The sequence below is a fragment of the Cnephaeus nilssonii genome (assembly GCF_951640355.1).
Source record: "Cnephaeus nilssonii genome assembly, chromosome: 10".
Classification (NCBI taxonomy): Eukaryota; Metazoa; Chordata; class Mammalia; order Chiroptera; family Vespertilionidae; genus Cnephaeus; species Cnephaeus nilssonii.
In genome coordinates, this window is record NC_137081.1 from 14,423,381 (window position 1) to 14,436,168 (window position 12,788).

At 42.3% G+C, this 12,788-nt stretch overlaps 1 protein-coding gene across 4 annotated transcripts in view; it reads right to left on the bottom strand.

The window, feature by feature from the left end:
• The window catches only part of PLEKHM3 (pleckstrin homology domain containing M3), a 165,428-nt gene that overhangs the window by 9,680 nt on the left and 142,960 nt on the right, over positions 1-12,788 (bottom strand). Inside the window, exon 8 of one of the 4 annotated variants that reach the window (XM_079782000.1) lies at positions 8,064-11,523. The exons of 2 other annotated variants lie outside the window; for them this stretch is intronic. In XM_079782000.1, the coding sequence (XP_079638126.1) occupies positions 11,430-11,523 (94 nt within the window). In that variant the 3' untranslated portion in view covers positions 8,064-11,429. Of the gene's footprint in view, positions 1-8,063; positions 11,527-12,788 lie in introns of those variants that run through there. One more of the 4 variants, XM_079781999.1, reaches the window with a different exon arrangement.

Sequence of the window (12,788 nt, forward strand, 5' to 3'; positions counted from 1 at the left end):
AGCCAAGCTGCCTTCACCTTGTAGATTTTTACAGGAGGGAAAGGGGCTACTCTGGGTTTTGTCCTCCTCTTTCCAAATGTCCCGGCCCCACGGCCGGTGGATGACAGAGGGCATGTAGCCCTGCTGGCCGCTCGGGGGAGAGCCCCCGCTGGAGGCGACGGGCCTGCATGTGAAAAGCGCTACTTTAAATTGCATTTATTTGCACTGATTAAGCACAAGCTATGAAATAGTTTAAATTAATCAGTACATGCAGCTCTGACTATCAGGAAGTTGGCCCAAAGGAGCGGACGCTGCCCCTACCCCATGAGATTACGAAATATTAAGGGTTTCTCTCGAAGCCTCTCCCACCCTCATCACACCAGCTCTCTCCAAGGGGCGGGGGGGAGAAGTGTCTGCAATCCCGGGGCAACGCGAATCTCCCTCTGTGTCTTAGTGAAGGCACCTTGGCACGAGACTATACACGTTATGAACAGTCGTTCACCTAAAAATGAGCTTCCTGACTGACCGGCGGCCAGTGAGGGAGAAGTTCATGACCCGGAAATCCAATAAGCGAATTGCCAAGAGATGGGACAGACACGATGTCCTTCTCACAGCCCTCAAAGCCCAGGAGACCCACCTGCTGCAAACCAACAGCAGCAGATAGATGCAGGGGAAAGGGTCACTTCTCCAATATTATGGCACAGAAGCAAGACTTCCCGGCTGCAGACAGTTTCCTGTTCTGGAATGCTGATGATGTGAGAGCAATCAGAGCCAGGCACGAGGTGCTGTCTGCCCCCTTCCAGATTCTAGCTGCTCCGGGGTCACAGGAAACTGCTCCGGGCCGCTGCCCCAGGCTGAGGTCACCGTCCGCTCCGCTCTGTCGACGCTGGGTCCTACTCCTGCTGCATTTTTATTTTTGGCTCCGGCAGTGACCTCGGATATTAAGCTGGGATTCAGATTCAGGCTGGAGTTTGGCTGGACCTCTGACAAGCGAAAGGACAGGCCCGCGGCGCGGGGTAGCGCTGTGGCTGCTTCCCCCGCAGAGCCCGCGGCGAGCAGGGCGGTGCAGAAGAGGGCCCACGTTATTAGGCCCGCGAGTGTGGTTTGGTAGACAGCGCTATGGAAGGCGCCCCACAGGACCACGAGCCGTTATTGGTTTTTCCAAGAAACCAGGATGATGATTTAAATCTCTTAGCTAAGGAAGGTAGTTATTGGGGCCTGGTTATTTTAATGTTTTGGGTTGGTGTTTTCTTCTGTTATTAGGTAAGTAAATGACATCAGCAAACAACTTATAATTTGCTTGAATAGGAAATCAGCCAATAGTACCTACGCTGTGTGCCTGTGTAGGTACGTATGTGGTATATATGTACTTACTTTACATACATGTCTGCTGTTTGGAAGAATACACAGACATGTTACTAAATATCCTAAGATAAAATGAATTCGATATGATTAAACAAATGTTATAATGTAACAGATTCACTTTATTGGGGGGGGGGGAAGGAATAGCTGGGTTAAGATAAAGACAGATTAACACACAATTTCAATAAGAAACTGATTATGACCCGGTTGGTGTGGCTTGGTGGTTGAACATTGACCTATGAACCAGAAGGTCATGGTTTGATTCCTGGTCAGGACACATGCCCAGGTTGACACTGCAGGCTCAATCCCCAGTGTGGGGTGTGCAGGAGGCAGCCAATCAACGATTCTCTCTCATCATTGATGTTTCTGTCTCTCTCTCTCCCGTCCTCTCTGAAATCAATAAAAATATATTTTTTAAAAAAGAAACTGATTTGGTTGGTGCTGATGGTGAGGAGGGCCCAGGTTCACGCCTCCCCCTGCAGCCCAGTCTGCGCCAGGATGACCAGAGGCCCCTCACGCCGCCACAGCAGCAGCGAGGTGGGGAAAAGAGCTGTCTGGAAACACTGGATTCCAGAACGATCGTGGCTCCTTGTAGAGTGGGAAATAGATACACTTGGGCCTGTCACATTTAGGAGTGTTCCTTGTAATTTGTTTTCTTTTTTTGGCTCAGGATAGGGATATGGGGGCTAAGCAGGTATCCATCTGGTTTGACTAGAATTGTAAGAGACTGGAAAAGATCCAGCTCCTTTGGCCAAATGTCTGGCCGATTAAGGCGTTTCTGTGCTAGCTAATAAAGCGAATGCAATAGTTCTGTATGGTAAACGCAAATACAGCATGATCAAGATTAGACATCTAAATTAGGCAGTTTCTGTATGGCCCTCTGCCCCCGTTTTTGCATAAATTATCCTTACATTAGCTCTCTGAGCTAGGCACTATTTGTTTTCCTATTTTTAACAAGTCGGTCAGTAAACAGATAAAATGAAGTGAAAGAATAAAACAACTGGTGGCTTATCTGGCCCCAGAACTAGTAAGTGATCAGCTGTGGACTAGATTCCAGTCTTCTGACTTGAAACCTGGCCCTTTTCCCTGTTACTGGCCACATGCTCCTTTAAGTTATTCAAAACATCCCTCAAGACCTGCGAGGACTCAAATCTGAGAAGAACAATTGGGATGTCCTGCAATGATCTTTTTATTTACCTCCTAATCCCCAGAGTTAATTAAGGAAGCTTTTCCCCTGTTTGTACCCACAAAGCATTTGGCTTTCACAGGTCTTGCACTTTTAGTTTGTAAACCCAGCTCAGCTAATACCTTTGACAAAAGCTCTACTTAAAATCTTGGCTCTGAAATAGAATGTAAACAAGGGTTAATGAATTCATTTGCTAATTTTGCTACCCTACTGGGGACAGTAACTCCCCGTTACCTTTAGTGCAAACGCTTAATAAATGCTTCTTGGTGATTTGTAGACGGTGACAGCTTCTCAGCAATAGTCTGTGGCTGTACAAAGCCATAACAGCTTTGACCTGAATGAAATAATTTGGGGGGGATAGGGAAAAACTGATATTTCTGACACTTCTAAGTTTTGTTTTGTTTTATGGTTCACCTGGCAGTTAATACAATTCTCAACAATTAAATATCCATCTTTTGGGGGGACTACTTTAAGAAAATATTATTTAATATTAGAAAAGTAAAGGAGCTGCAGGAGGATTTTAAAATGTTCTACAATTTCTGTCAAAAACTAGAATCAACTATAATTGTGCCATAGAGAACCATAACTAAGAGCAATGGCTTTCTGCAGGAATTTCTAAGGTAGTTCAACACCTAAGGGCCCAAGAGATGTTCAGAAATGCCCTGCTACATCTAAGACAAAGGGCGTGAATATGAGAGTATTACCAGGCTAATGCAGATTAAAAAACAATAATCTTGAATAATCTCGGCTTACATATGAATTCCACTGATTCACCAGTCTACTTTCTGTATGTAAAAATGAAAACTTTAACTGTCAAGTTTTGAAGTAAGCCTCTTTAAAAGAAATAATAATTTATAGGGATGATAGGTATCTAAGACTCTGAATAGGATTTACTTCTATTAACATATTATATTTCAATTCCTCAAAGTACTAAGACATTTACTGGAGCAAAAAAACCCCCAACATTTTCAAGCATGAGTACATTAGAAAAATGTAAAAAAGTTTAGAAGGTAAACCAAATCTAATTTTATGAGCAGCATGATTGGTTGCTTAGGAATGAGGTAGTGATGTAAATTTAGAAGGAGAAATGCTTTCAAAGGAACAACTCAAAGTGTTTTGTCATAACTTTGGACTAATCCTGTCTGTCTCTTCTCACCAATACAATTCTCTTAATGAGATGGCATTACATGATTTTCTAATACTCCGTGTGTTCTAAGCCAGAGACTCTCAAAGTGTGGTCCCTGGACCCGCCAAACCAGCATCACCAGGGAATTTGTGAGAAATGCAAAATATCGGGACCCAATCCAGACTTACTGAATCATAAACTCAGGGGTGGAGCCCAGCAGTCTGTGTTTTAACAAGCCCTCCAGGGAATTTTATGAACGTGAAAGTTTGAAAACCACTGTTCTAGGCCAATCATTTCCAAAGACAACAGGCTAATAGAGCTGTTCTAAATGTTTAAAACAAAAATATGGACTTTGCAAAATGAAATCAGAAAATTATTAATGTTTTTATATAAGGCTTTACATTTTGTATCTATTATTTTCTCAAAGCTAATAGACAAATCTCATTTTATTTAATTCCAAATAATATGTAGTAGTTTCTGTATTTACTGGCCACTTGCATATTTTTTCCAGAATTAGTTAATGCCCCTTGCCTGTTTTATATCGACTTTCACTTACTGACTTTTAAAGATTTTTTACATCCAGGACATTAGTACTTTGTCACATCTGTTGAAAATGTTCCTCCAAGTTTACTGGTTAGCTTTGTCTTTATCTAGAATTTTTAAAGTTTAATATTTTTTGTGTTTTTAAAAGCATTTAACTTTCATGGCTTCTGGGTTTGTGTTAGGCTTAGAAAGACCTTCCCCATTTAAGATCATATAAATGTTCATCCATCTTTTATTTTAGTACTTTATGGGTTTAAATGTTTTTCATGAAAATATTTGATCAACTAGATATATTTTGATGAAAGGAGAATGGTAAAATCCAGCACTTTTCTTCCTACAAAAGCCTATCTAGCCCCCAGCTCCTTTTGTGGAATGATGCATATTTTGTTTCACTAATTTGCTGTGACACCTTTCTCATATACTGAATTCCCATTTTTCTTGGGTCTATTTCTGTACTCTTGAAATCATGTCCCATTGATCTGTGTGTTCTGACGCCTACATTATGCTGTGTATTTTATAACATACTAGAGGCCCGATGCACGAAATTCATGCAAGAGTAGGCCTTCCTTCCCCAGCAGGCACCGGGACCCGAGCTTCCCTCACAGACCCAGCTTCGTCCAAGGATGTCCAGTCTAATTAGCATATTATGCTTTTATTATTATAGATTTTTATATCTGGTAAAAATAGTCTCCTCTTATGTAAACAACTTTAGAAATCAATTCTATATTGAATATAATAGGAAAGTTTACTGGTGTCCATATTTATATTAAATGAAAAATATTTGGAATGTATATAATCAATCAACTATTTAAAATTTATATTATATAGTTTTATTTATAAGGCTTATTTAAAATGAGATGCAGATGCACTGGTATAAACATCTCAGGTGGTCAAAGATTAATCCTTGCTTAGATATTTAATGTATTGAACATCTCAGATTTTTTTCATCTTTATATAGTGATAAAGGTGTTGTGCAAATTTGGTGAGTTAAATTAATAGCCTGATTGTTTACATGTTTATAAATTAAGAAACACGGTTCAATTGTGTAATGATGTATAAATATTTACTCATTAACATTATCCTACTGTGCATAATCCAAGAATGTATTACCTTGGACAAATACTGCAATAAAGCGTAAAAGCAGGTAAATGTTAACAGTGAATGAGGGAAGGGGACGTGAGCAACCGTGCTTGCTTTAGCAGCCCCTTTCGCTGAGTTAGAACACTCTGTGGAACTTGGGTTTCCACTCTGCATATTAGTAAAGTTGGATGGAACTGATAATCACAGTAATAAAAATAGTTTTGCTATGTAAAGCAATAAACAGGTAAGACACCTCAAAGTCACTGATCATGTTATTTCTTTCAACACGATATTTACTCATAAGACAGGAAAAGGAGGAAGGCTGGATGATGGTATCTCAGCAAAGGAAAGTCAGAGGCGACGGCACAGTCGCTCACGGAGGAAATCCAATGAGAGCCTGCGGCTTAGGTCTGGTGAGCAGTGAGCTGTGCTGACCAATAACGAAGCCTTTTCTCTTTCACTGTCTCTGGGCAAACTCTAGATTTTCAGTGAGAAAAGCTGAGTTAAGAAACTTTCAGGTGGAGCTAGGCGTGGGGAAGAAGGGTTAAGTACCACTCCTAGGTACTTTCTAAGTATTAAGGTCTCTCTCTTTTAAACAGTAGACCTTACGTGTGCTCTCAGGGCAGTCAGAGGAAGGGAAAAGCCATCTTTCTAGCTTGCTGCTTTGACATTCACATCACTCCCCATCACTCCACTCTGTCCTCCTCCTCCGCCCCAGTTTTCCCTACCGCCAAGGATTTCTTGCTTCTCTTTTCATTCTCAATTCTGAACTTTTTCTTCCACATCATTGATGCACACTGCTTTCCAGCTTTTAATTTAAATTTTCTTTCCCTTCACCAAGGATTCTCTTTCTAGCAAAAAAGTATTAACATCTCTCTTAGAGAAAGGCTGTAAGATCCTTCCAAGTCCTAACCGTCAAGGCCAAATCAGATCTTTGAGTTAGAGTTAAATCAGTTCAAATTAGTGGTTTCCAGTGTTCCCACTGCAGTCTGTGGAAACCATCAACCATCACCAGCAGTGCCCGAGACTAGTGAAGGGTAGGCAGTGGAGTCTTTTGCCCTCCTAAGATGGTTTGTGGGTCCCTCAAATTTCAGGCTAGTGTTCTGACAAAAAGAGTGAGACGGAAAGAGTATTACACTGGATTCAGCCGCCTGAATCTTCCTCTAGCGATGGCTATGGTTTTGGGTGGGGATGCTGACCTTGATGGGGGTTAAGGGTTGGAAATGGGGTTGGGGGAGGGGAGGGTGTTACAGGGAATGAGAGAATGATTGCTAAGTTCCCTCTGACTCTACAAAGGGTCTGTGCTCTGATATAAATTCAGTCCAAATGCCAACTTTTGTACAGAGTGTGAACATCTCGGGGCTGGGCCTTTATCTACATTTTAAGTGATTCGAAAGGCATCCCGAACTGAACAGATGTTTATTAATGGTAGCTATTGGTAGCACATGCAGATGCTTCCTGGTGCAACATTGAGTGTTTTAATATTCAGAATGCTAAGGGGTTTAATAAAATTACGATAACGTACACTAGATATTACAATAAAACCAAAAAGGATTTTTTAAAAAACAACTTTAAGAAGATATTACTACCTGTACTCCCATAATTAGTTGGATGAAAAAAGTCTCAAAATATCATAAACATACACTGACAAAACCAAGATACGATTGTACCTTTTGTAGTTCTACAGCATAAAACAGTTCATTTCAGAACATATTGCTCAGTCTGAAAAGTCAACATTTTTTGTATGCAAAGGTAAATACTCCTTCTCTTGCCTATTGTGTATTTCGGGTTACTTATTTACAGTCCCATAGGGCAGGAAAAAGCACACACTAAAAAATGACCTAAGAGATGTTCTGAAAATTAAATTATCTGAGTAGCTTAGCAAAGCTCATATTTTTGGCATTAAAGTTTCCACTGGGCCAGTAAAACACATCTGTCCCTAACATGCTGCATTATCACTCATTCAATAAAGTCACATTACCTTGGTAATGTCTACACTGAAGTAGACAGTTTCCCTGGAGTTAGTTTAAAGGCTATTTTAAAATAAAAGAAAACATGTGAAGTACAGATTCGAAGAACTAAAAGCAAATTCTTCATTTATTCATGGGATATTTATTGAGCATTTACTATGTGGTATTCTAGATGAAGAGATGGGGCAGTGAGCAAAACAGACAAAGTCAGTTTCCTCAGGAGGCTTATATTATTTCCAAATGGACTGAATCGCAATTTCAATTTCGATCTTACTCTCTCTGGGTGAATTCTGGCAAAATCAGTCAACTTTACTGAAAACACTACGACAAACTATCAAAAACACTAATACAAAATGCTAAGCAATAAAACTGAAGTAAAGCTCTTACTCCTTTTGTCAGTTGGGGCTTAAATCAGTGCCATAACCCTGGGGTGTAGACCCTGTGGGGGTGGCTCATCAGAGGTCACACAGCAAGTTAGTGGCAGCGTCAGGAGTGACATGCAGACTTCTTCATTCCTAGGCCAATGAGCTTCCTGTGGACTAGCCTGCCTCTATTTATTAAAAGAACCTTAATGATTTTAGAGCCAATTAAATGTATTCTTTCCAGTAAAATAAAATTTATAAATGAAATGTGAGTATTTTCCTGGATCTGATATGATGTGACAAAAAAGCTGGATATACAATTATGTATTCAATATGATTTCAAGTTGACTAAACAAAATACATATATATGTGTGTGTGTATATATATATATACACATATATATATATATGCGTATACATATATTTGAGAAACTTTCTTTATACTCTTGTGTACTTTTCAAAATTTTTATAATGAACATCAGTTAATTTTGTAGTTAGAAAGTTGAAATACGAGTTAAACAATGGTGAACATTTTCCCCTCCAACAAAAAATTAGGTTGTCTAAAATGTTTAGAGGTAAGATGACGAACACAATATTAACCAGACACGTAATGAGATGCCTGGTAAGTAATGTGTCTAGGTGGAGATGACAGCCATCTATTCAAGTGACCAAATGGTTTCAAAAAACAATGGTGGCCTCGCCAGCTAAGACCGCGTTTATAAACGCACCGTATTTATCAAGGGGCTTAATGGCATAAAAGGTCAGGTCAGTCCCGCGGGTTTCACAAAAGTCTTGTCTGTGTGAGACATTCCGAGACATTTTGACACGTGAATATAGGAGCCACCAGGCCAAGGTGAAATGTTATTTACCAAGTTACTCTGTGACCAAAGTTTAAAAGCCAAAAAAAAACTAGCATTGTGCTAGAGTTTTTATCCCAGAAGACCTTCACCGACACGAATACCCAGAGTCGAATTCCATCCTGGTCAGTCACCAGCCTGCTCGGCCACTCACCACCTCTGGGAGCTCTCGGCCTCAGCTTCTCTCCTCTCCACATGCCTAGCTGCTCTCCACACTCCCCTCGGTCTCTGCCGCTTTCTGATTCTAGAACGCAGGCAGGCGTCCTGTCTCCACCACTAGTGTCAGAGGGCCCTGGGGAAACTCCTCCATGTGCGCCCCTTCAAACCAGAGAGGAAAGAGCGAGGGGATGGAGACTCCTGCTGCCTCCGCCCGGCCCCACTCCCTCTAGCTGCTTCGCGGATCCCACACCTCATTACAACGCTCACCGAGTGGCTGCCTCCCAAGAAAAGCCACAGAAAGGAAATATCATTAAAAAAGTGTATATGCTTAAGGGAAGCCGTTCCCTCCCTTAAGCCGGGCCGAGCCAAGGCTGTTGTTCTCTATTGTTGAACAGGATGTGACAGGACTGCCAAGCTCTGCCCACAAACCTGCTAATTAGATGCCCTGACAGTGTTTGTTTTGGAACCTTTCCCAACAAAGGAATGTGTCAGGCTGATTAGTGAGAAAAGGGTATGTAATGTATGTGTACTCTAGTCCAGATGAGGGCATAATCCAGGTATTCAGTCTGTTTGCGCAAGGACTCACACAAAAACGGAGGCTGAGCAAATAGGAAGCCACAAGGACAGACCGGCTTCTGGGCAATGCTCTCTCCCCGCCTCGGGAGTTTTGTTTTACGGCCCCCGCCCCCACCGAAAACATTCCTGCCTAAACATGAAGCTCTAGTTCAAAAAATGACAAACTATAACTGGCTCCCCAGAAAAATGGGAGAGCCTTTGTGAGGTTGCTGGCAAATCTGGGGTTTGATGATTTTTCTAGGCACATAAATAAGCGACGACTTTAGGCAAAGCCACCTCCACAAAATTCAAGGGAATGAGGGCCACCGAAAACACAGCTCTGAGTGGACTGTTCAGGTTGAGCTGAGAAAACTGCGTCTCAGCATCTGCTATGGGAAGAAGTAATCCTATCCTTTACAATAAAGCAGTTTCTTCCTCTTTTGAAACACACCTTTACAAGGTTTGACTACAATTAGCTGCCGGAAGCTTCGTGTGTACATGAAGCTTAGAGGAGGGCAGAAAGTGCCAAGGCGAAGAACAAAGTCCGTGCCCCAACAAGCCCAGGTCCGCAGGGGCAGGGGGCAGGGGCTGCAGTGAAACGCACAATGACAAAGACCGATTCACAAGGTCAGGTGTGTTGGGACGAATCCCCACGTTCTTCGGTGCAAGGTGGACGTTTCCGGAGCTGCCAGTTCTTTGGAGGCCTTCTTTCTCTGTCAGCTAACCTGACAACGTAGGTTTTAAAAAGAACACAGAGGATAAGCCCTGTGGGAAACGCACTTGCTATGGACGTTTCCATGAGGCCAGTGTCCCTGCTCACCCGAGAGGTGTAGGGAATGTTCTTGAAATGTGTGCAGGTTTGATATGGTGTCAGAGTATGTGAACTCAATTGGGAAGAGTCTGGTGCCGATAAGTTTAAGGTCCCGTGAGCAATCGCTATTTCTGGGAGGCAGGGAGGGCGTGGCCAAGTATTGTGCGCAAAGAAAAACTGGCAGGTGATGCTCAATCTGCTTCTCTAAAACCCAGTGCTTTAAGAACTTATAGGCATAACCCATGGGCACAGACAATGGTGTGGTGAAGGCCTGGGACGGGAGGAGGGAATGGGCTAGAAGGGGTCAATGGGGAAAAAGGGGTACATCTGTATTACTTTCAGCAATAGAGATAAATTTTTAAAAAACCCACATAACCCTTTCAGAAGAGTGGCCCCTGAGCTGCAGATGCCCCCAACACTGGGGGAACCCTCCGAGGATGCCTTCCCTCGGGCAAGTGAGTGTGGCTGACCTGGGCAGCTGAGGCTGGTGCCGAGAAATACTTTAATGGTAGATTAGTTGCTCCAGCCTTCTGGGTAAAGCTGTAGTGTTGCTTCGGACTTTTACTATGCTCCTCTATCTTTGCAAGTATTTTTCCCCCCATTTGTACTGAGATAAAATTGACATATAACATTGCACTAGTTTCAGATAAACAAGCATAATGATTTGATATGTGTGTATATTGTGAAATGATCACCACAGTAAGTTTAGTTTACATCTATCACCACACAGTAGTTACACATTTCTTTTTCTTATGATGAGACCTTCTAAAATCTACTCTCTTAGCAACTTTCAGATCTGGTACAATATTGTTATCTTTAGTCTCTGTGCTGTACATTGCATCCCAGAACTTATCTTACAGCTGGAAGTTTGTACCTATTGACCATTTACACCCGTTTCGCCCACCCCCTGCCTCTGGCAACCACCAATCTTTTCTCTGTATCTGAGGTTGTTTCTTTGGTGTGTGTGTTGTTGTTTTAGATTTCACGTATAAGTGAGATCATTTAGTATTTGTCTTTCTCTGATTTACTGCACTTAATGCAAGCATTTTAAATGCTAACTCATCAGTTTTTTTAAAAAGTTTTGTCAATGTTCTTAATGAGTGCTCACAATATATTTGGGAGAGCTGAACCAAACAGTACATTTTAATGGGATGCCTATCATATATGTAACACACCAAATTCCATGTTAAGCATGACCACATTCAAATACAGCCGACGACGCACAGGGCTCAGAGAGTCTTGGGTGTTTTCCCTGTTGGGAAACCTGGAGGGATGATTTGTATGTCACATGAAAAAGTCAACAAAGCGAATGCGTCAGACAGAAAGGATGGCACCGATCCGCGGGAGCCGGCACATTCTGTAAGTCCCGTGTTAAAATGCGCTCTGGGTGTTTTTAAGAGGAAGTCTTTATGTACTTGGGATCTGGACGCATTTCAAGATTCAGGAATGGCATCTTCCCAGGGACGTGTGAAGCAGCATTACGTTCTCAATAACGAGAGAAGACTGGTGATCTGTAGAGGTGTCAGAAACGAAGCTGCTGGATGGGAGGCAATTTAAGGATTAAAAGAAGTCTATGTTCTGGGTCATTTTGTGGATTTATGCGACTTTCTTGCTTTTCATCGTTCTCCCTTACATCTTAGAGCAGTATCAGCCTAACCTTCTGGTTCAGAATCATGGAAAGTTAGAGGTCTGGTTTCTTATTCTCAACCAGGGAGGGCCCGTGTTGTCATTTCTGTTTCGTGAGGACGTGGAACTTTCTCCCTGTGTTCGCAGAATGCTTCTCTCTCCTAACGCTGGATTTTGGCCTTCGTCCTCTAGGAGGGCAAATGCTGGATGAGTTTTAACTCAGTCTGCTGCTCTGGATCTTCCTATTGCATTTAAATCCTTGAGATTTGGCTTTTAGAGTTTTCCTACTTAATTTGAGAGGTATGTATTTAACTTACACTTGAGAAGAACGAACATCCCCGGGGACACTGTCAATGTTACCTTCTCAACGGAGGGGAGGTGGAAGCCCTGACTAAGGCAGCCCCCGGGCTCCCAGGCCCACCCTCGCCAGCCGCCAGCGGAGCCGCCGGGGAGGCTTGCTGGGGTCTCCTTCCCCACCCAACCTGACGGGCTCAGGGCTCGAAGTGTAAAAACTCCCACGGTGCCAAATAAAAGAAAACTCAAAGTAACAGTTTTGGGGGAAGCTTCTTTCATGAGAGGCACACGGTCCCATTCCTTCCCACCCCCCAATTTCTTTACGGGGTAAGCTTGCACAAATGGTTTGAAGACTACAGGTCCAGAAGAAACAGTGATGTATAATGAAAAAAGCCTGGGTTTTAAAGTTCTATATGTTTGGGTTCAAGTTTTGGCCTTATCTCTTGGGCCAAGGTTAATCGCCTTCTCTGAACCTGCATTTCCCTGTTACTAAAATGAAGGTCAAACTTCCCTCAGACCGCTGGCATGAAATTAAGTGAGAGATGTAAATTGCTAGCATTGGTACCAGTGAGTATTGGAGCCATGCCCCCTACAATCCCCGAACAGTCTCTCCGTTTGCTGGAGATGGTGTTCTGAAAATTACTAAGGTTCTATTTTTAAATTACACATTTATGACGTTTCCTCCTGTATAACAATTAATTTGACAAGGAAAAAAGTCTGAAGAGTTGACCCATGTTTGCTAGATGGTCTTAGTCAAATAAGCATGTTAAAACCAAGTATAGTGGAATTCTAAATACCTAAATCAGTGCTTGAGAGTCAGAGAGAGAGAGCCCTCTAACGCTCTGGTGGAACTTCTTTTTCATCTGCAGTGTACATCAT